This window comes from Antennarius striatus, chromosome 12, assembly GCF_040054535.1.
Source record: "Antennarius striatus isolate MH-2024 chromosome 12, ASM4005453v1, whole genome shotgun sequence".
In the NCBI taxonomy this organism is placed as follows: Eukaryota; Metazoa; Chordata; class Actinopteri; order Lophiiformes; family Antennariidae; genus Antennarius; species Antennarius striatus.
Window position 1 is genome coordinate 10,335,898 of NC_090787.1, and position 22,667 is coordinate 10,358,564.

Below are 22,667 nucleotides of genomic sequence, written 5' to 3' on the forward strand. Positions count from 1 at the left end.
ATTTGGAGTTTGGACCGTGTGGTGGTTGATGTCAGACCAGCAGCAGACTGCGATCAGTAGAAATAAAACCAAGCGCTACAACATGTTTACTAGTTAGGGTCAGAGAGAAACTAGCGCACAAGTTCAGACCGGCTGGCTGTCAGAGGAGAACCGGTGATGCGCAAAGGGCGGTGGTTCCTGGGAGCTGTTCAAGCCGTCCTCCGGCGCTGACAGCCGGCTGTGGCTTCAGGCCGCGGCGGTCCGGTGCTCAACTCACCTTCAGACAGCTCCAGCTCCAGCTCCGCCAGCTTCTCTCGCACCTCCGCCGGCAGGGTCATCGCGACAGCCGGTGTGGGCTCCAACATCATCAGCAGCCCGCTGGAGGTCCTCTCAGCCATCGCGGTCCAGCCGGGGTCCCAGGTGAGGAGGAGGGGGAAGAGGAGGAAGAGGATAACGCGACCCAGGAAAACAACAATCCCTCTCCGCTCGGTTCCGGCAGAGGAGGGCTGTTAGGGTGTTGCTGCTTCTCCCGTGTCGCTGAAACGTCGAACAGATGTTTGAGGAATCTCTCCAGCCGTCATGACACGGCTAGCCGGGCGGCTAGCAGACACGCCTGGGTGTGTGTGTCCATGTAGGGGGGGGGGGGGGTCGGGCTCCGGTGGAGTGTCCCTGACTGCCGTCCTGACCCTCCGAGGCGCTGACGGTGTCCCGCGCTGACTGTCGGCCGCCGCGTCACTTCAACTGTGGAGGGAACTCATTCAACTCCTCGCTCGCTACCCAGGGCGCAGCCGCCATTGCATCATAGCAACAGCAGCCCTGACGAGGCGCGTTCACGCGGCCGGCAACTGTGTGTGCGTGCGTGCGCGCGCGCCCCGCACGCGGGTGCCTGACAAGGTGATAAAACTTGGCTGCCTCCTGCTGACGCGGTCACACTGCTGCGGTCGCCGCAGGAGGCGGGAGGGGATCAACAGGCACGCTGATGAATTCGATTTAATTGTTAAATGAACAGATGTATATTCTGGATGTAATTTAGCATCCAAATTATTTTTAAAAAAGTTTTCAATCCTGTTGTGCTTTAGAGAATATTACCAACCTTTCACAAAGAAAGTCAGTTCACCAATTACTAATCACAGTTCATTATTGTGTAGGAGTTGGTGAGTACATGGTGCATAAGATACAGTGTGCTCCAGAGTAAAATGCCATCTTTTCTCCATTCAAAACATTTGGCGTGTGAACTGGTAGTTGGAGAGGTGTCAGTTCACCTCCTGAGCTCTGCCGAGGTGCGCTTGAGCAAGTTACCATCCCCAAACAAGTTGCTCATTGAGCACATCAGAGAGGAGGTGCTCACCTCTCTACCATCATCCTCACCTTTGCAAGCCTGCAGGCCACGTGTTTGTGTGTGTGCGTGTGTTTGTGTGTGCGCGCGTGCGCACTAGGGGCCTGCATATCTGTGTGTAAAAATATATAAAAAGAGTAGGGTTGATTAACAGGATGTGTAGTGTGACAGATATACTTTGGAAAACAAAATGATTACAGAACAACACACAGAGAATAATACTGTATAGCCAAAATTTTATGGGGAAATAAAAAATATATCCTTTTAAATTAAAAACACTTTAGAATTTAAGCATTTATGCAATATAAGTTCTCAGATACATTGTTGTGCAGTAGTTACTATGCAGGTAGATCAAATACACCATTTAGTTCAACCATCATTTATCACTTCTAAACAGATTTAAAAGTAAGTAGTACAGTATATTTGGATTTCATTCAAGAAAGACAGACGTTATTTAACTTGCAAGGTGTTCTTGTATATCTGAGAATGTTGTTTTTTCAAATATAAATAAAACTACATAGATAAAAAGCTAAAAATATCCATAGTATCAGAAAACACATCTCCAATACACAGAAGCTGTGTAGATAAAGACAAATCCCACTCACAGGATGAGAATGAGACGAAGAGGAAAGTGAAAATCATAACAGGCATCGCTTTGGTCGTTTGTTGTAGTGCAAAAAAGAAAAGAAATAAGTTAAATAGACAAATGCAGTCTATTTGACAGATGATACTTCATTCTCTACATCCCCCCGCCTCATTTGTGATAAGCAGATAAAATTATACAAAAAAAACATGCATAAAAATAATAGTTGCACTTATTTTAGCTGCACTATCTCAGGCAAGAAAAAGGTCCCTCACACTTACGTGTCACTTCTGTACAAAAGGCAAAATTAAAACACATCAAGAAACTTTTCCAACATTAAATAAATGTACGTGAAAACAAGCTAAATTGTCATCTTACATGTTAAAACAAATTTACGTGCTTTCACTTGATACATCCAGAAGGTGTCACTGTAGGCCCAGTAACAAAAACCTTCTGTGGACTAATATACTGTACAGTATGTGCAGTGTAGAAAGTAGTAAGGTTTACAGAATGTGGTTTATTGTATGCTTATTGTAAGTAAAGGTCTTTTCGTAGCGTATGTTTGACATCGATGTGGTACTTTCCCCCAGGATTATTTTTGTTATGTTCAAAAACGGCTCCATTCACTCTGGTATGAAGATCAACGAGATGTGTTTTCCTGTCAAAAGACAAACAGTAGTTTAGTTTATAGTCTCTATTGTCTATAGCTGATATGCTGATTGACTGACCTTACCTCCCCTGGCCTTTACGTAAGGCGTCTGTCAGAGCCTTCAGGTAGATGGAGTGATGCTGTTCTTGCTCTAACTGATGTTCATCCGTCCAGCAATGACTCCAGAACACATCTGCATCTGTTGGGATGACGTCACATCTGGGCGTCCCTTGACACCCGTCTGTCTCTAAATCCTCATCCCTGTAGTCCAACCTGGCATACGGTTGAAACTCAACGACGCCGTACCTCTGGATGAAGAACAGCTTGGGCTTGCCAACCAGCATTGGACATGCATCTGCAGTGAAAAGCCTTCTGATTTTGTCCAGATGTAGACCCATGCCATACGAGTCTGTACCCAGGAGATGGCTTGCAGTACCACGACTAATGATGCAACAGACAAAACCATCGCTTTCAAAGTTCTGTCTCTGTCTGGAGATGCCTCTGAGGGCTGAGAGAGTGTTATCCACACTCATCCACTTGTAGAGGACCACGGTGAAGAGAAGGGCCTTGAAAGTCTGTTCCAACATGTCTGAGTGAGCAAAGAGAGATGAGCAAAGTGTTACCCTGATAATGACACTGAAACAACCGACAACTCTTCTGCTTCCTTCTTTTGTTGAACCAATAGTCTGACAATTAATGATTTTTCACTAATAAATAACATTTTCAGTAGATTTACACAAGCACTTAACTCAAGTGTAATTATGTATAAATACTGTATTTTTTATTCCTTTTTTTCCCCACATAATATTTTTTATAAAAGGTAAGTGTGACAACGATAATAAAATGTATTACCTAACTAATTATTACATGTAACCCGTATTGTAACTACAAAATGTTTTGTGTCTTACCTCCATCGTTTCCCACGCAGTCTATGATAACACAAACTCCTCTGGGGTTTGTGTTAAATTTGTACAGGTCAAGTTGACTCTGTAACAAGAAAATCAGTTTCATGAAAGTTTTTACCAAATAAAAACTGCTCAAATATGTAGTAATAGTTCCAGCAGGGTTGAGTGCAAACCTTACCTGACAGCTCTCCTCTCTGTATGTGGATAGTGGTGTATTTTCTGAGGCTGTTGAAGAAAAATATGTTGTTATGAATATAGTAAAGCACAATGAGTGACTTGAGGGTTTCTACTGTTTTAATATAGTAGCTACAAATGTTTTATCTCTCCTTACGCACTATAAATTTACAGATTGTAATTTGTCTTACCACAGTGGATGACTTGTCCCTGTCGTGTCTCCTTTACAGGATGATTTGCAGAAGGGAGTGACGACTAAGAATAAAAGTATTATAATTATGAGAGAATAAATCAATACAATCAATGCAAAAGATTGTCATCATACTTACAGAAGTTTTATACTGTTGCTGTTCAGCTGAATAACACTCAGGTGTCTCGGCTGTGTACAGAAAAACACAAATTAAATCTGAAGTTCTCGGCTTCAGTGATTACCTCTGTCTTAACTTTAAAATAAAATGGAAAAACATGATAAGGCATTATATAAAACAGAACAGTTTAATAAACATAGGACGTAACATTTTATTGATAACAGGATGTGCATCTGTCAAATCGTACCTTAACCCTATATCTGTAAAGTAGATGATCTGCTGGTATTAATAGACATTATTCTAATTTTTTTCACAATCCTTCATCATAATCTGGAACTGAAAACACAAATCATTCTTCTTCTGCCACTTAATCCGCTGTAGCGGGTCACGGGGAGCTGGAGCCCAACTCAGCTGGCATAGAGCGTGAGAAGGGGGACACTCCAGGCACAACGCCAGTGCACCGCGGAGCCACACACAAAGACAGACAACCATGCACACACACACTCACTCCTACGGGCAATTTGGGAGCGGCCAATCAACTGAAGCGTATGCTTTTGGAGGTGGGAGGAAGCCGGAGAACCCGGAGAGAACCCACGCAGACGTGAGGAGAACATGCAAACTCCACACAGAACTGGATTCAAACCCGGACCCGCCGTGTTGTGAGGCGACAGCGCTACCCACTGCGCCACCGTGCCGCCCTGAAAACACAAATCCTGTCTGAAAGTAGTAACTTCTTACTTGTCTTTGTAGTGTGTTTTAATTTCCTTTCCTTGGGTCAAGATTCGTGTACAGTGTGGCATGTCCTTCATTATCGCCATCAAAAGCACTATTTGTATTTGTGTGTGTGTTTGAAGTTTTATTTGTCCATCTATACTATTTGGCAGACTTTCCATGAACTCCAGTGGATGAGTGGAGCATGTGCCAAAAACTGAGCTGTATATAGAGGTGTATCCATGACTTTTTTTTTTTCACTTTCACTTCAATAGTGCCCTCAAGGAAGCCAAAGTCATAGTTCACATGTATCAACAGAATTTAGACTGGGTTCAAATTTAGAATTTACCTTAATTAAAGTGAGTATTTAGGCAATGGTTGAGGTATGAACACTAAAGAGTGTCAGAATCATTGACCTACTATTGAATGAAACATTCAATAGTAATTCAATAGAAACTACTATTGAATGAAACATTCAATAGTAGGTCAATGATTTAGACTTTTAGAATATACCTACCTGAAAACTAAGCGATGTTTTACTTTTCAATCACTACACATGTGTACTTAAGACCTCATCTCATTTTGTCAAACTGCGCCTCTCAGCAGAAGAAGGTTAACACAGCCTCACCTGACTTCCTGTACGTGTTCACTTGTTTACTGAGGTCAACTCTGCCGATGTTCATTAAGCACTTCTCTACAAAATCCACCCTTTCAGGGGAAACCATGTCAAGCTTCTCAAGTTCAGTGATCACATCCAGGAAACTCTGCCATGGAAGAGAACGGTGGGAAGTTAAAACTCAAAATTGTGACATTTCCAGTGAAACTGGCTCACACCCACTCACACGCCCACACACACAGATTCTGTAAATGCACTGAAGCCAAACTGTTTCTTCACCTCTATTTTTGATAACTTCTCATGGGATAGTGTGTCGCTCAGCAGGAACTTCAGACTGTTAATATCTTCACTGTCCATTTCTTCACTTATATTATCCATTACCACCCTGCAGGAAGGAAGACCCAGAATTACACTGAGAAGCACGAGTATGTTAACTTGGACAGTTCATTGAAATTTGAGTTGTGACATCCGACCTGAATCTCTGTAGACACGTCCTGTGTGCACATGTCCTCTCCATCGCCTCTCTGCTGGTTTTACACACCTTCCTCAGGAGTTCGAAGCGTCTCAGGTGCAGCATCAGCTCCTCCAGCAACAAGTGACCGGCCTCACGGCGCATCACCTCACCTTTCAGCATCTCCTTCATGTGGGACACACTGTTGTCTGGGACCAGGACTTCACACATATAGAAGACTCTCCTCCGCTCCTCGCTGCTGAGAGCTTCTGATATGTCGCTGATCACCTGAAGCTGATGTGGGTCAGACAGAGCCATCTGGTAAAGGGCGATCTATGGGTGCCAACAAACGAGATACGTCCTGAATTGTTAATCACGAATTATATATCAAGGAATTCTGATCACAAAGGGAGGAAAGACGCTCCAATCTACCTCACACCGTCCACTCACACAACAGGATCAAAGCCTTCAAAGGAATGACTCACAGCTGACACACTGCTTACACATATACCGAGAAAGTACCTCTTTGATCGAAGGCTGTTTCAGTTCGTAGGCATAGAAGTGAAAGTGAAAGCACAGATCCAAAGGCGGCAGTGCTATGGTTCAATTAAAAAAAACTTAAAGGCACAATCAATGAAATGAGATGAGTTTATTATATAGTTTAAATTATATCTTACAATTTACTTAGGAATCATTAGCGATGACTCGAGTCATTTTAGAACACTGGAGCAAGACAAGGTTATAAATGTAGACTTTTGGGGTAATACTTATCCTATTGGGTCATGTATCATGGTATTTATATCAAGTTGATGCTGAAGAGGCTAAAAGTGAATAACATATGCAAGAAAAGCTATTATGTTAAATTGTTTTTAATATATTCGGATTAAAATTAGTTTCTCATCGTGTTCCTGGAATCATAGGTAAAGATTCGTTTACCGCTATGGGATAACTCTGAAGTAGTGCCGAGTAGATTCTAAAATTTCCGATGTCCCTGAATGCGTCCCTTCATCACATTCTGGCCAATCACGTGCCGCTGTGGATGAGCACCATTGCAGTGTGGGGAGATCATACGGAGGTGTTGCTGCTGGCTGCGAAGCGGTTCGTGTGGAGGAGAGCTTCTCGACCTGGGTGATTACCCTGGACACACACCGACCATACTTCTCCTTTACGTGAGATTGCCACAACCAGCTTTGGTCGGGTGAGTCATTTATTATTTAGTAGCAGGTAAAACATTCAGGGTTTTACAGGCAGTCGCAGTCAGTGCTGACTTGTAACAGCATCAGCGCTGGTGGGTTGATGTGGATGTGTACCTGTGGCGGGGGTACAGCGTTTTCGTCCTGGCCATAGGCGCCAGAGAGTAGATGCTTCAGCAGCCAGCAGTCAACCGTGCCAGCCCAGTCACGACTGATGACAAAAAAAAAAAAATGATGAGGACGTCCACCAGCTGCTGACCAGAACATTCACGCTAGCAGTTTGTGATCCGAGCTAACGCGGCTAACAGACGCCGACGGACTTAGCTGTCGTGGCATCGCTGTCAAAGACGTTAGCTACTTAGCAATTATCTAACTGGCGAACAGACCTGCGGAGGACGACCCAGGTAACATTAGGTCGTAGCAAACCATTTTAAGATTAAACATCAATGAACGTTTGCAAGTTTGCATTTTATCCCAGAATATTAGGCCGTTTCACTGTCACGCTTTAAGTTCCACTAAAAAGGTGCAGCTCGTTTGATTAAATATGGTTTTACTTTGAAAATTATTAGCGGAAGTGACAATTTTGCTTTTCGTTAAACTTTCCAGTGAATATAAACATTCGCGTAGCCCCTGTTGTGCAAATGTTCACTGTATCCAGTTGTCTGTAATAAGTTACTCTCCGGTAAACCACTAATAAAGCCTGTATGCTACATTTGCTACATGGTCATCTGGCTAATGTGTTCTTTGCCGTCGTTCTGATTTTGTATGACTTGAATCATTAACACCTGTGCATGATGGGAAAATGAGTCTTTCATGTTTCAGCCTCTGAAGGTAAGGTGGGTGCACACACGTAACTAAGAATTGTCCATTTGCAATGACTTGCTCCATTAGCAGTGTTGAGCATGTGTTCTAGCATCAGACTAATACTCCAGTGGGTACATTACATCTTGGTTTATGTGTTCAAGCACATGTGTTATATGTGCACAGTTTGGCTGAAAATAATGTCTATCTTTCCCTGATTAATTGAACCATCCATATTCCATTAAGGCTTGTGTGTCTGTCTTTACACACATGCACACACACGTAGAGACAAACTACCATGAAAAGTTAGGCGCAATCTAGAATCACCAATTCCCCTCCATTGCATATTTTGGACTATGATGATCCCTCAATACCTGGAGTGAGCACATGCAAATTCCAAACAGAAAAGTCTCAGGTCAGGGTTGAAACCCACATCCATCTAGGTGTTGAGGCAAAAGTGATAACACAGCAAACAATCATTTGCTCTCATATTAAGGAAAGACTAAGCATTGCATTACATTTGACCTATAGCTCAGTCCTCAGTTAATAGCAACCAACAGTCCCCACAATATTGACATCATTAATTCATTTGTCTTCTATCTGCCAGGCCAGGGTAATGCAACCAGGTCCCTCCCTAGTTGTTCTTTCACTATTTTCAATAGTTATACCACTAGATAAATTAATGCTACCTGGAGCAATACTGGCCAGGACATGATTCTGAATCATATTACCATGAAGACAATGGTGTTCTAGGCACCATCCTAAGAATAATATACCAAATGGAGCTGAAGACCTAGATAATTCCATGCCAGCTAGTGCACATTCTCAAATAACCACCCTTTCCTGTTTCTCTGCCACAGTGTGTTTTGGGACCGGGCTATCATCAGAGCTGTAGCCTATTTTAGACAGAAACTCCACTTACCCACTTAATCTGTGGCTCTGACTCCTAGAGTACAGTTTCTTCTGGTGCTCATCGCAACAAATTGTTGTTTTTTTCTAGCCCATGTTTTTCACGAACAGGTAGACAATTTGCTTTATTAATCAATACTATAGTTGCAAACCATGTGTGGCACATGTGGGCTGAGTGAAGTGTTTTAAGCCAAAGCAAATCTATCTCTAACTGTATTGAGCCCCAGAGGTTGTTTCCTCCCTCCCACCTATGGTGATGCGCACGCCTAGGGTATCAAAGCAGTAATTAGCCTGCCATGGATTAGCATTGGGTCTATTTTGCACAGTACTCACTCCCACAGAGCCAGAAGATCACAGAAGCTGCCAGCTCCTTGTTCTTCCTCTTTTTCTAGTTAGAACATAAATATGAAATATGAGTTGATGATATTTTCCTTGTTTGATTTCATGCTACATCTGGATGTAAAGCCACACATGGCCAGTGGAGTCATTTTGTCAGTCTAGAGAATCAGCTGATATGTTTTTGGCATACAGAGAGACCTGTGGTGTTGCTGACTCACTGCACTTCCAGACACGAGGTCTGTTTGTTGATGGTGTCTGTGATGTACAGCATCTGTCTCTCAGCCAGCAAAGCAGGAGTTCCTGCTGTTTCTCTGGGGGGCATTTAAGAGGTGGTGCTGTATAATGTGTGCTTGTAAATTAATCAGTGCTGTCAAAGCTGATTGCTACAAGGTTGGGCAATCAAAAGCTAAATTGCCAAGCCAATGGCAGCATTAGCATAACGGCACATGTGCAAGATACAATGCTTGATGTTCATCATACTAGTTTTAATCCTGTTGACTAAGAGTATTGTCAGCTTCCTTGAATTAATGATGGCTAGCTAACAAATAATAGAGCAGACAGAAGATGGCTTTTTTCATATAATCATGAACGTGAACAATCCTAATGGAATTGTATATTGTAGCAACACATCAACACAAACTTGTATTAGGTTACATTAACTGTAATGTCCCAAAGGGAGAATCACTTGCTCCTATTGAAGTGGTGAAGGTTTTTTTCATTGTCCTGCCACAGTAGTGAATAACAGGTCATAGTGGTCCAGTGACTTTAACCTCTTCCAATTCATTTCAGTGCACCCCTCTTGCACGTGCCCTCTTGCAACCCTCCATTATTTAAATCAAGTGGTTAACCATTAATGCTCTATTCTGCAGGGGAAGCAGAAGAGAGCCAACCTACAGCACGTAATTTTATCCAATATAAGTACTGCAGATGAATAACATAGGAAATATAGACATCTATGACAAGATGTAGTTTTGTTTTAAACTGCTGGTGTATTTTAACAGCATTAGAAAAACTAGAGGGTTAAAACGACGAGTTAGTAATTTTTGTGTTTTAAAGCAAAGAGCCACTGTTCTGTGTTGAGCTTTGCTTTCCCACTGATCTCAGCTCAGCTTGTCGGACACGACTCATCACCTATTTGAAGTTGAACCAATGCCAGAACTCTGGTTGAGTCCAAGAGCCTTTGAATTATTGCTTGTTATTTATTGTGATATGTTGAATAATGCTCCGAGGGAAGGCGGGGGTTTTTGCTGAAGCAAGCTGTGAGATGTTTACTGCAGAGTGGAAACATGTTAGCAAACATGTTCCTCTACATTTAGTGAATCATTCTGTTCTGGCAGCATACTCGGCATTGCTTGGCAGTATGTACATTGAAGATTCCTAATCTTATGTTTAGCATCAAAAATAGAAACAGAACTCATAAAGCTGCACTGTGTAATTCTTCATACATGTCTAGATCCTCCAAGATGATTAGAAAGAGTGTTTTAATGCCAAGCCTGGCCAGAGCTCAATGTTTCATGCTAATTAACTTGGCCACATTTGACAGCAGAGCTAATAATATCCAACTACTGTAATGTGTATATAACACAGATGAATAAATGGATGCAAATGTGGTGTTTCAGATTATAAGAAACAATTTAACATTGAGTCTTATTGAGATGTTAATTTATCTGGCTTAGTTGTAAAGTTTTTTTAACTCTTAAAAGCAAGACTCAACTCTTGTAATATTGATTATGACTATATATATATTCCTAAACCTCTGTGAATGAGTGTGTCCAACTACAACCCACTGGGAGTATTATGTGACTGATCTTGTGTTGGAAATAAGTCAAGGCAAGGAATTCTTGAGATGATAGATGATGTTGCTAGAAAGTATTTGTTGTGTTTGGATGCAATTAAAGAAGCAAATTTGACCAGTAGATATGGAGACTATCAACATGATGCTGAACAAGATGTCTTGAAGTTCTTTTTCATGTGCATACAATTGTGCATGTGCTTATTCTATTGTTGCATTGTTATTCTTTAAGTATATAGAGTAAATTGCCTGACTATGTCATGTTAGAACTTCTGTGGGAGAACCAATCCAAGCAGAGTTTTAGGGGTGTATGAGGGAAAATGGATCAGTGAGATTCTAGGCCCAAAATCTAGACCCCTTTCTCTAAGAATGCAGTCCAAGGAACAGCTAAAGGTCCTGTTCTGCACCACTTACTGTTATTTCCATAATATTCAGTGGTTTTGTAGACACACACTCATCTCAGGTGGTTTAGTCTTTCTCTCATGTGGATCTTAAGACCCTGCAGGTTGTGATCTTGGCCTTGCCTCCGGTATTGGCATGTTTGGAATGCTCAAACTGGCTTATTGTTTGAAGGCTGCTGAACGGCTCATATGACATTGCAGCATTCCCCTGTTTCTCTGTAGTTCAAAGATCAGCTGTTCCCACACATTGAAGACGTCGTGTTTGCAGCTTTGGCAAATAATGAGGAATAAAAGGACATCCCTGTGCCATGTAGAAAAACAGTGGACTTGTAAATGTTTGAACATTCATTTCAAATCAGGCCCTTACTTATACCTCATGGCTCATGTTCTAATGTTTTGTTGGTATAACAGTACAATCTATTTGAAAGCTCTCACCTATCCTTTGCTGTGGATTGAGGATGCAGCTTGAAATGCTGTAATTGCTATTGGCCTTTTTTGTAGCTGTGGCTTTATGACAGAACTTCTGTAAGCACTAAACAGCAGACAAATCACAATTCATATCACTACTTGTCATCTTATTTTATCTTTATAATTAGAGTTTTATTTTTGAGTAATGGAGTTAGTGTGTAGGGATGTAGATTCCCCAGTTAGAACTGTGCTTTGCTTAAGGCAACTAACCTCTTGTTGAAAACAATGCAAACATGATGGCAAAGAAATATCTGTCTTTATCAATCCCGTCTGCACCTGTTCTACATGAATATGTGCATGAGAGTTTAAAACAACAAAACATCAAGAAACATTCTGGTTCCATTGACAGGGGATGTTCTCACTAGACAGACTGGACAGCAACTTAAAGAATTCACAGAAAGCGTGAAAAGGTCCACTGAGCATTTTGCAATTTCTGTGAATGCCAGACAAATGCTAATGGACCTGACAAATTAACAAACAAATTAACCATCTTTATTTTACACAGTTCCTATTAAGAAGAGTCATCTTTGAGAAGCATTGCACACTCAAAAAGGAAATGTTGTCTAGTTAATAGGCCTATATCTAATGAGGAAAGTATAGGTAACACCACCTTACAAGGACAATTTTGCAATTTAACATGTTTTGGAATGTCAGATGTTCTAAAGAGTGTCTCATTAAAATGTGCAATAAATAAGATGCAGTCGACATATGCATCAAAAGTATTTGTATGCTGTGGTTTGAGGAGCAGAGTGGAACGATGCAGGATGCTGTTGTGTACTATTGCTTACCCCATCTAATTAGTGGAACTGTGTCAGTTCCTGTGCTATTTGCAACACGGGCCCATCCCAACACGTCTGGCCCTGCAGCTGCAGCAGAGCTAATTTTAGACCAGGATGTGCGTACGCCTCAGTTCCCCAAGCCTGGCGTATTGGTGATGATGAGGGAGGTAGTGTAACCAATCTTATTTTTTTCCCTCATTTTTTGTTGGCCATCTTGTTTCCTCTTGTATTGTTGACCTCTATGTATATTTTTCTTGGTCAAAAAAACGAAAAATCTTTTAATCTCTGTGTGCACAAGTCACGGCTCAACACTATTGATTTGCACAGAAACATATTGATTGTAGTTGCTGTGGTATGCCTGTTAATGACCTTTACTTAGGAAAAATGCCTGAGTCAGTCACTTGGCATCTCATTGAGGTGTGTGTATAGTTGCAATGATATTGTCCTGACAATAAATTGTCTTTTTTTTTCTTTTTTACAGAAAACTAATCTTGCTTTATTTGTTATCTATAATATTCTAGTAGAAATGGCTTACTCCACTGGTGAGGTGCTAATTCTTAGTGTGATCGAGAGGCACAGAGACTGAGTTTACAGTTGACGTATTTGCTATGGTCAGGTATTAAAGTTGATCTCATTTACCCCCAGAAAGTGTCTGGATAAAAAAAAGTGAACAGAAACCCTAACCAGCAAACAGATATACTAAAAGAGAGTGATTAAAATCCCCTCATGACTCCGTCAGATGATTTGAATGTGGAATACCCTAAAATTATCATGCACACAAGTTTCATTTCTAAATTCCTCTTGTTTTGCTTCAATGTTGAAATCCGGCACTGTGTAATTGCTGTGATTAAGAGTAAAGTTTTACATCTCTTCACCCTGCTGGATGACTTTTGACCAATAACTCTATCCTTGCTGCTCTGTATTTGACCCTGTGGCCTCCTCTTTGGGGAAGCAGAGAAAATGTTCAACTGTGGGTCAATGAATTACCGTCATTGCTGTATGCCTATTTGGTCTTGTGTTACCATAAAAAAAAACTTTAAGAAACCAGGACAGCGACAGAAGCGGCACAAACAGCAAAGGCACCAAGCTTGTTCAAGCTCAATAATTCATGGCTGAATGAGCTAAGCTGACCTTGAAAAGTTCCCAGTGTTGGACTGTTGAAACCAGGCACTGCTCATATAGGGCAGAAAGAAGTTGACGGACACGGACGGGGAGAAACCAACAGTTTTTTTAGTGGCAGTCTCTTTATCGGTAATACTTTTGTATTTTATTTCCATTTGTTGATTATGTAATTTGAATTTCATCTCTAGTTTTTATGTGTTCTTCATTTGATTTGGTTGTATTTTGAATCTTCACCATGATTTTACATATGAGACTAAACATTGTCTCTTGTTTTATTGTTCACTTCCTCTGGATTTTAGTCTGTGACACAAAAATTCCCCACATGCAAAAAACAACTTTTAAAGGGTGTTGGTGATACAACTACTGAGAAGACATCTACTTGATGCATGATGGTTTTTGTGTAACCTCTTAATTTCTTCTATGGTTGTAAAGAGATGGATTGTGGTGAGCTTTTATTCTCATAATCCGTTTTCTGCTTGTAGCTGCTGTACTTGGTATACCAGACAAGATTAATAGTTGTCTGTGTCCACGTGTGTCACACAACCATCTCTTGTTTGCATATTAAGGATATGTCTACACACCTCACACTGATGCATTGCACCCAGTTATCACACCAGGACTAATGCTAATACAGGGTTTGCAGTTGTCATTACAATGCCACGCCATACTTAATTTGTCTTTCAAATGTCCCTCTTTCTGTGGGTGCTTTTAGCAGTGACTTGCAAATATGTATTTGGAAGCGACCAAAGTCTTTAAATTTGCATTGCGCTGGAAGTTGACTGAGAGGTGAAATAATATTAGACCTGCAGCCCTACTCAATAGAAACAAATTAATAATTGAAACTCAAATGTGAATCTGTCTTTCACAACACATATATGAAATAAGTTTTTGTTGTAACCCCACTCTGCCTCTGACAGTGTTTATGTCCTCTTTTGGTTGAAGCGGCAGTAAAGTGTGGTTCCCTGTTCTTTTAGTGGGCTGTGCCCTCATGCTTGTTTACACTGGTTTAATGAGTCACTTAGTCTCTGGTACTTGTATGATTCATCTGTCTACAATGAATGATGAGTGTACTTGGCTGCACAGGAGAACCTGTGAATAGTGAACCCTTCCTTCCCCTCCCTCACAAGAGCAATTGGAACAACACACTAATCGGCCTGACTGGGCAGCACAACGGGTCATTGTCAGTTGTTTCCGCTACTTTAATCCCATATCTATCATATTTGAATAGAATTGTTTTGTAGAGTATGAAGATGGAAAATGTGTGCACAGCAACTGATTTCATGCCCCTTGTTTATTAAAAATGTGAATTGTCAGTAGTAATCACTTGAATGGTATATACAAGGCGAATGTTCAGACATTCAGGTGCCATGGCTCAGGGATGGCAGGAGGGGTCACATATTGTAATTGGGACTAATTCTAGGCTAATATTTTTTCAAGTACCCCTCCTTCTTTTAGCCATGAGGTTAACAAGTAGGTGTTAAATATTTAAACCACTACAAAGAAGATTTTCAGGAATTGTGATATCTAGTATAACTTTATATTCATTAGGTGTCTGGATAAAAAGCCAGGTACTTGTTTAGGTGGTAAAAATACATAATTAAAAAGTTTGGTCATAAAAAAAAAAAAAAAACGACAATTCTTGTTCATGCATACTTTGTAGTTCATAATTTCCTATTGCATGCGTTGTATTCATTAATGCACATCATGTTCTGAGTTCATTAAAAACTTGCTCTGTCTCTTACTTTGGTGATTATTATCTGTTTTAGCTAGATAATGTTTACTTGTTGGCTTTTCTCCAAATGTATGCACTGTTTAACTGTATGGTAATTGTGATTTGGGGTTTGGAGTGCTGTAAACAGGATGGATTGGCATTCTGCTAGTCCCATGTGACTCCTGCCTCAGGACAATGAACAGGTCCTGTGTAGAAGCTGAGCAGCCCTAGATGGCTTGTCAGGTTCATTACTGACATTTTAACACTGTAGTTGCAAGTTAAGTCTGAAATTGTCGAGGAAAACTCTTGTTGTTTAGTTACACTGCAACAAATTTTTTTCATTCATTCATCTTCTTATCATCTTCCGCTTTTTGCGGTCACTACTTGCACTAGTTGCTGTAGCCTCTCTCAGCACATACGGGCGAGAGGTGGGGGGACACTCCAGGAGCAACGCCGATGCACCGCGGAGTCACATGAAAGACAAACAACCACTCTCGCACACACTCACACCTAAATACAATTTAGAACGACCAATTCACCTGAAGTGTATGTTTTTGGAGGTGGGAGGAAGCCAGAGAACCCAAGCAGACACGCGGAGAACATTTAAACGCCTCACAGAACAGTAGGCGTTTGTGACCTTCTTGCTTCTCGCCCTGCCACCAGTTTTTTTTTTTCTTATGGCATGTAATACTGAGCACATTTAATACACTGCAGTTCAAATAATGTCTGTCTCAGTTTCCTTGTGCTCTCTGAAATCGAGGGACTTAATGTACATGGAAACCTCTTGTTTTATGGGTTTTTTTATGATCCAAAGAAACTTATATTACTGCTTTCAAAACACAGAGAGGCTACACACCTTTTTTTAGGCAAATTGGACTTTTGCATGGTTATAATGAGGGAGGACATGAAGGTAGTTGGTGTGAGAGAAGAGGATACAGAAGACAGGGTTAGATGGAAGCAATTGATTCGCTGTGGCGACCCCTGAAGGGAAAAGCCGAAATGAAAAAAAGGAATTTTGCATGGTTATTCTCTTCTGAGTCTTTATGAAAGAGTCTGTATAAACACAGGGCTGTGTTGGAAACGGTTGATCGTGTTGAGTGCACAGTAATATGGCATTTTCTGTTTCTTAGGGAAAGGCTGCAGTGCAAAGTGAGCTCTCCAGTGTCCCTTGTGTGTCACTGAAGTCTTGACTTTTTCTGCCAACTGCAGTAAACACTATGGTTGTGCATCTTCAGCATGCATTTTTAGCAGGCTAGTAAAAGAAGTTTTAACCACTGACTGTTGCTATGCAACTGTGAAAAGCTTAGAAATGGACTCAAAATAACCTTAAAGAGGTTTTTTTTTTAAACAAATTCATACCTTTTATTTTTCATTTTTTGCTGTGAATTCCGACAACGGCCTCTCTATCATAACAGTAATGATCTTGAATGTTTAATGAAGACTATGCTCTTCTGCAACCATGATTTGGTTTGCAAATTGCCATTTCCTTTCACTAATTCGTACATTGTTCTGACTGAGCTTGCATGTTTGACTTTGAGTTACATTCTTTTAGGCACTGTTTGAAAGTTTGTCATTCTTTCGTCATCATTGTCCTTCATCCACTCTGAAAAGATGCACGTTTGAAGCAAGTTCAACTCATTAAATGAGAGCAAACAATATGACGGAAAGATAATCCGCTAGTGCGACCCATGTCACTTTAGAGGCTACAGTTGCAATAACATCAATTTAGTTATTATTAATAATTATTTTTAAGGATCCTCTGCATTGATTTGTTTGAGTAGTAAGATAATTTGCTCTTACCAAATGCAATGTGGATTAATTCAAAAAATGTTTGGTCAAAAATGCCCATAGCAATTTCCAGGCACTTCATTGTGCTTTTTTCCAGCCTACCAACCTGCAGTTCTCACTGTGATTGTCTCTCTGATGGATCTTTTTCCATCATGTCTTCCAGGTGACCAACAAAGATTGACAGATGTATGACACCATGGAGAACCATTTCCTTTTCCCAGTGGAGATCTGAGTTCTGGGACACTGAGGTAAGTAAGGATAAGAGGGTTCATACCATGCTTCTCAAACTCTCATTCAAGTCATTTTTACAAACAGACATTTCTCAATTTAAGTGAGTTTTTTGTTAAATAGCCCAAAATCAAAGCTGCCTCAATAACTTCACATGACTGTAAAGCCTGCCCCACCAATGGAAACTTTCACTTTAGTGAATCTTTGACAGTTTGGCAGATAGGAGTAAAGAAATGAGTCAGCTATTCACAAACAGCTGAACAAGCTAAATGGAGGCTTTCAAATCATACACGAAGGAGCACATTTGTACAAAAGATTTGACACGTATCATTTGCACAATTAACATGATCTCAGTCTCTGTAAACCCTATAGCAGACTAGCTCCTTTAACTTCTGTATATAACATTATGTATAGTATTATATCCTTTCAGGCTTATTTTTGCCATTTGGAGGCATGCATTACTTTGTGTTAAATTTGAAAGGGTAATTTTTAAGCTGTTGTACAACAAAGACTCCTAAACCTTTCTACAATGGAGAAAGAGCAGAGTCCACGTAAAACTTGTGCATCCAGGATGTCTTGCATAGACAATCAGTCCTAATGTGATTTGGTAAGAAAGGTCAAAAAGATGTGAAAGGCTTGCAAGCTGTCTGTTACAATTTCCTTAATAGGATGAAATACCAAGCTTGTTTTCATTGGTGAAAATATAGTTCCATTGAAATTGTTGCAGAAAGTTTTGTACTGAATGCTCATTTCCTGTCTGTCTAAAACATGACCCATGTCATAGCATTTAAATTTAACTACACTGTTTTTAACTTCTGGAATTGCTTCATGTACCTCCAGACTTTTACATTTCTTTCCTTGATATATAAAAATGTCCTGTTCTGTAGGGTTTTGGGTGTTAAGACTTACTCTTGGAATCAATTTTCAGATTGTGGACATGCACATTTTTACTGTGTGGGACATACTGGTGGCAACTTTGTGAACATCCCATGAGCAGGGGTTGCTATTTCTGACAAATTCTAAATATGGATGCACTTTTTAATCCTAATTCCAAATAGTTTGTCTTGGCTCTTAAGTCTCTTAATTGTCTGTGTAATCCCTGAGTTCATTCAGTTCTTTTAATTCAGCAGTTCAGCAAGTTAACCAAGATCACTGACCCAGATACAGCACCGATGAGTTTACAACAAGCTTCTGTCACGCGTGTCTTGCTGTACAAAAAAGGGCAGAGAGATGAGTGAACTTACTATCAAAGCATCAGTATGTTTTTACTGTCTGCCCAGTTGCAGATTCCAGTTTGTTTAACTGTTAAAAGCAGCAATAATTTTATTGTCGGAAGCATTTGTTTGGTCCAGTGTTGTTGTGTGCCCTTGGTGCTTCCGAAGACTGGCTGCTCAATCAAGGCTGCTTTACTGTGTTTGGCTTGCGCAGGTTCATTATAACCAAGGTCCTTTCTCTGTTCTGTAACTGATGCACTGCATATTCACCGTTTGCTTCATGGTGTAAATAAATTCTGACAACGGTCTGTGACTGTTCTGGCTTGTCAGATGCAGTTCAGTTGGTAGAGCAGGGTTTCCATTCGTCACATTCTTGCCAAAGGATATACCTTCAGTGTTCTTGAGCAATCATTGAACCCGACAGAGCAGCATGTGTTCTGGTGATGCAGGTTTTATGTTTGTAAATACTTTGAATTCAGAATTTAAAAACAGATTCCTATTTACTGTGCAGTTCATTAAGGCTACCATTCTACATACACCTCATACAGAAAGTCTTGTATGGGTTGAGTAATGTTTTCCACTTTGAAGTCTAAAAAAAAAGTAGGTAGTTTGCAGAAGTTATTTTTAACTGCTGGATATGGAGCAGAAGATCGGGGATAACGGTGTCTCTGATGCACAAGTCAGAAAATGTAGGACTTATCTGGTATTGCAGGTCTTTCAATGTGCTATAATTCAGACATTTAGAACATTTAAGTCTCTGGCTGTCATTGCAAAGTATAAAAATATGAGCAATAATAATAATTCAGTTTAAGTCCACTTGTTGTTTGTTTTGGGGTTTTTTTTTTTTTTGTAAGGTCCTTTGTTGGAACATCAGCCTAAATGTCCTCTGAGAGTCCCATGTGTCTGTTTCATAGATGATCAAAAGACTACAGTGAAAAAAGTTGAGCTTCAGCCAAAAACGTTTTGAATTGTGAAGAGGAAGTCTATAAGTGTGTTGTGGTGTTACTGTCATTCTGTTTCCATGGTAATGGGTGAGGTTGCTGGGGTGACTCCTTGTGTAACAGTGTGGCCAGGATTACAGCTTCCATACTCGGAGCATTTAAATCCCACTGACCACATTTCAATTCCTGTGACACTTATGAGTTTTCTACTAATTGTTCATACATCGAGCGGTTTGTTTTTATTTGACTTTAAAGGATAGTCCCTCTCATTGAACAACTATTTTCCTGTTTATCAGTTGAATATGTACCTGTGTTCTCATTGGCTTTTGTCTTGTTCTTTTGTAGAAACCAACTAATTGTTTTGTTTCTTTCTCCACTCATGTCTTGTCGTTTTTCACCCTCACTCTTGTTACTCTGTCTCGTTCCGTCTCACCTCTTCTGCTCTCCTCCGCATTCCCCAGGCAGCCGAGGAGGGGGGTCTCTGAAGAAGATGCTGGTTTCAGAGCGCAGTGTTGTCGAAGAATGGCTCTCAGAATTCAAGGTAAAGGCCCTCCTCTCCTGCTCTAATCTCCATCGTGACTCATGTCATTTAAATGTTGTTTTGGAGGTCATCCTTTTGATTTGCCAGAGGGAACCACAACTACCAGATAACAACTTTGAAAGGAGAACAGTGGAAGAGTGCAACACGAGCAAACTATTGCATGTCACCTCTTTCACATTGTCCTTGTAAAAATTCAGATTAAATTCAGTGATTACTAATATGAACTGGAGCCATTTAAGGACGGTGACTCAGGATCATGCTTCTTACATCATGTAAGCCGATTATACTTTGTCCAGTTCACGCTCAACTCACAGATACCCTCTGTATAATCTGTTAGACATGTGCTTGCATGTTAAGTAAGCACCGGCTTCACACACAGGAAAATCAAACCGATCTCTTTGTTCCTTCAGTTTGTGAACTTGCTAAAACTGTTTTAGTCTTGTATTCTCAAAACGATAAATAAAACATTTAACTCTTTTGGAAACGTACCGGTAACTGGTTGAAGATGTTCTGCAGGTGAACATGTAGGTGAAATTGACAACATACAGCTCAAACTTATAAAAGTATTTAAAATGATGTGGATATGATGGAAGGTAGATTAAAAAGAAATTAAGATTTTAAAAAAAGACTTCATATAATTTCACAAAATTGCAAAAGAGGAAAACGGAGTATGCTGACGAATAAGGAAAATATGTTGATATGACCTGTAGACCAGAGACGTATTATCTGGGATCATAACCATGTCTCACTAAAGCAAGTCCATCTTGTTAGCCATTCATCCCTCATTGTCTGTGAGGATTGCCAGGAGACACGACTTTTATTATCTCATCTTTTTACTACGGTATTTCAATATTTTTTTTATTTCTCATTGATTACTGAACATGATTACATAGACACATCCAATCCCACTTGAGGATATGACCACTGCTCAGGGTGAAAAGGGGAGAGGCATTGTATGGATTCATTATGTCATGGCATGATGTCAGTAAATTGGATTTAGTAGATTAAGTCTGACATTGAATCCCTGTTTTCTATGAAGTGTACTAGATATACTGGCCGGCATGCAAATTCCACTTCCTTGTTTAAAATATCCAATTTTTAAATTTATCCTTTAAAAAATGTCACTCCAAGCTAAAGAAAATTCTGCTAAGATTTTTTTTTATATACAGCTGTGCATCTCAAATAATGAATACTGCCTCTTCTTTTATTCATCATTTCTCCTGGTCTTGAAGTGGGCATTACTGAGAAACCTGTTCGTATTCAAGTTATCTGATGTGCAAATCAGTGCTGACATCATGCAAATATGGTCCAAATAGATTACTGCATGAGGTGCAACTTTTATGGGGATTTCATTACTGTTTGTTTTATTGATGCAGAATATCGCTCTGATTTTTAAAGATTTTTTTCAAACAATTTGCTTTAATGATACATAATGTTTAAATGGAAAGTACTCGAATTGTCTTATTTGAAAGTACATATACTGTTTACATGGACTATATAACATTCAAATATTGTTAGAATCAATAGTCGTCTGCTTCCTATACATATAATCAAGGTGATAATTAAATAGTGAAGAGGATGGCCTGAGGTGTTGTATCTAAAATTTTGAGAAAAAATGTGAAAATCATATATATTTACCCAGGAAACATTCTTTTGTCATCTCTTAAGTCTTTACCAGAAACTCACATCCCCAGCTATGCCGGCAGCCTTCATCTGAAGAAATCCCTCGTGCCAGCACTCTACAGAGTCATTCAGGACCCCAACAATGAGGTGAAGTAGAAAAGGTCACAAACACATGCAACATAAGGCTGTTTTAAGCTGAAGGAAATGCATTGCTAGTGACTCTCAAATGGTGGCAAAGAAGACAGACGCAGCACTGTGTCTGCAGGCTGCACAGATGCAATAAAATACAAGGACATTGTTCTCTGGGAGAGTGTGATGGACAGGTACTCAGCCAGTCACACTACCTGTGAGATGGCACACACTGTTCTTAATATAGAAACACACACACACAGCACTCTTACAGACAGTAACATCTGCCACCCCTGCTAGAAAAGCTACACACATGGGACAATGAGCACTATTCTGTCTAAGCTTTTATATTAGGTGTGTTGCAATACACTAGCACTAGCAACTTTTTTTTTCTGTTTTTTTTGGCATAACAAGGTTTTTCCTGCACCAACAAAGCTAAACCAGCGTTTCTCTTTAAAGTACCAAATACTAATTTTGGAGCCAAGGACGGAGGCAGTTAGTGACATAGGAATCAATTCTACTCAAATGATGCAGCCTGTACTTTATTCACTCTTGCATGGTCAAATTCAAGTGTCAAGCAGCCACAGAACTAAATTCCATTAGTGCCATCAATTCCTGATTACACAAGTGATCCAGGAGAGTGTGAGCCTGTGATGGAGGGGTTGCAAAGTGTGCTTTACTATTGTGAGGGTGTTTGTTTGCTTTGCCAGCTTCATTAATGAGTTTCTGCTTATATCCGTGTCAGCAACAAGCCTCCACTCACTGACTATATGCGGTGGTGCTGTGCAGCCCTCATTTCACTGCCCCCTGGGCAGCATAAACACATCAGCTGGCCTCCCTGAGACAACATCTGACCAGAATTTCATTGTAGTGATTTATCCCCACTGCTGTCACACATCTCCCACCACTGACCAATAGGAAGTCTTTCCCTCCATCTGCCTGAACTGCTATGTTTTACTCCATCAGATATTTATTC

The 22,667-nt window shown here is 40.3% G+C and overlaps 3 protein-coding genes across 12 annotated transcripts in view; 1 reads left to right on the forward strand and 2 right to left on the reverse strand.

Annotated features, from left to right (window-relative positions):
* Positions 1-385, reverse strand: part of dip2a (disco-interacting protein 2 homolog A) — a 71,807-nt gene extending 71,422 nt beyond the window's left edge. For all 5 annotated transcript variants that reach the window (XM_068328813.1, XM_068328812.1, XM_068328810.1 and 2 more), the window contains exon 1: positions 257-385. In XM_068328813.1, the coding sequence (XP_068184914.1) occupies positions 257-377 (121 nt within the window). In that variant the 5' untranslated portion in view covers positions 378-385. The remainder of the gene's footprint in view (positions 1-256) is intronic.
* A 2,032-nt stretch (positions 386-2,417) lies between these two features.
* On the reverse strand, positions 2,418-6,259 carry LOC137604775 (CASP8 and FADD-like apoptosis regulator). Of its 5 annotated transcripts, XM_068328818.1 has the most exons (10): positions 6,235-6,258; positions 5,735-6,045; positions 5,541-5,646; positions 5,274-5,409; positions 3,956-4,005; positions 3,818-3,881; positions 3,631-3,677; positions 3,456-3,534; positions 2,632-3,136; positions 2,418-2,556 (listed from the first exon to the last, which is right to left on the reverse strand). In XM_068328818.1, exons 2-10 carry the CDS (start codon positions 6,028-6,030, stop codon positions 2,427-2,429), a joined length of 1,413 nt encoding a protein of 470 aa, XP_068184919.1. In that variant the 5' UTR covers positions 6,031-6,045; positions 6,235-6,258; the 3' UTR covers positions 2,418-2,426. The 5 variants fall into 5 exon arrangements, with proteins under 5 accessions (XP_068184919.1, XP_068184918.1, XP_068184916.1 ...); XM_068328817.1 differs by having other exon boundaries at positions 3,456-3,677; positions 5,735-6,073; positions 6,145-6,259; XM_068328815.1 differs by having other exon boundaries at positions 3,456-3,677.
* A 517-nt stretch (positions 6,260-6,776) lies between these two features.
* Positions 6,777-22,667, forward strand: part of LOC137604875 (hyccin 2-like) — a 31,275-nt gene continuing 15,384 nt past the window's right edge. For both annotated transcript variants that reach the window (XM_068329074.1, XM_068329075.1), the window contains exons 1-4: positions 6,777-6,910; positions 17,179-17,263; positions 19,860-19,939; positions 21,608-21,709. In XM_068329074.1, coding sequence (XP_068185175.1) covers positions 19,889-19,939; positions 21,608-21,709 — 153 coding nt within the window. In that variant the 5' untranslated portion in view covers positions 6,777-6,910; positions 17,179-17,263; positions 19,860-19,888. The remainder of the gene's footprint in view (positions 6,911-17,178; positions 17,264-19,859; positions 19,940-21,607; positions 21,710-22,667) is intronic.

Bases quoted from the DNA above. Each gene is read 5' to 3' on its own strand.
- LOC137604775 (XM_068328817.1), bottom strand. From the start codon at position 6,030: ATGGCTCTGTCTGACCCACATCAGCTTCAGGTGATCAGCGACATATCA. The intron at 5,410-5,540 runs GTGAAGAAACAG...CTTCCATGGCAG, and splicing joins AGAAGTTATCAAAAATAGAG to AGTTTCCTGGATGTGATCAC. The intron at 3,882-3,955 runs GTAAGTATGATG...TTTTATTCTTAG, and splicing joins AGCAACAGTATAAAACTTCT to TCGTCACTCCCTTCTGCAAA.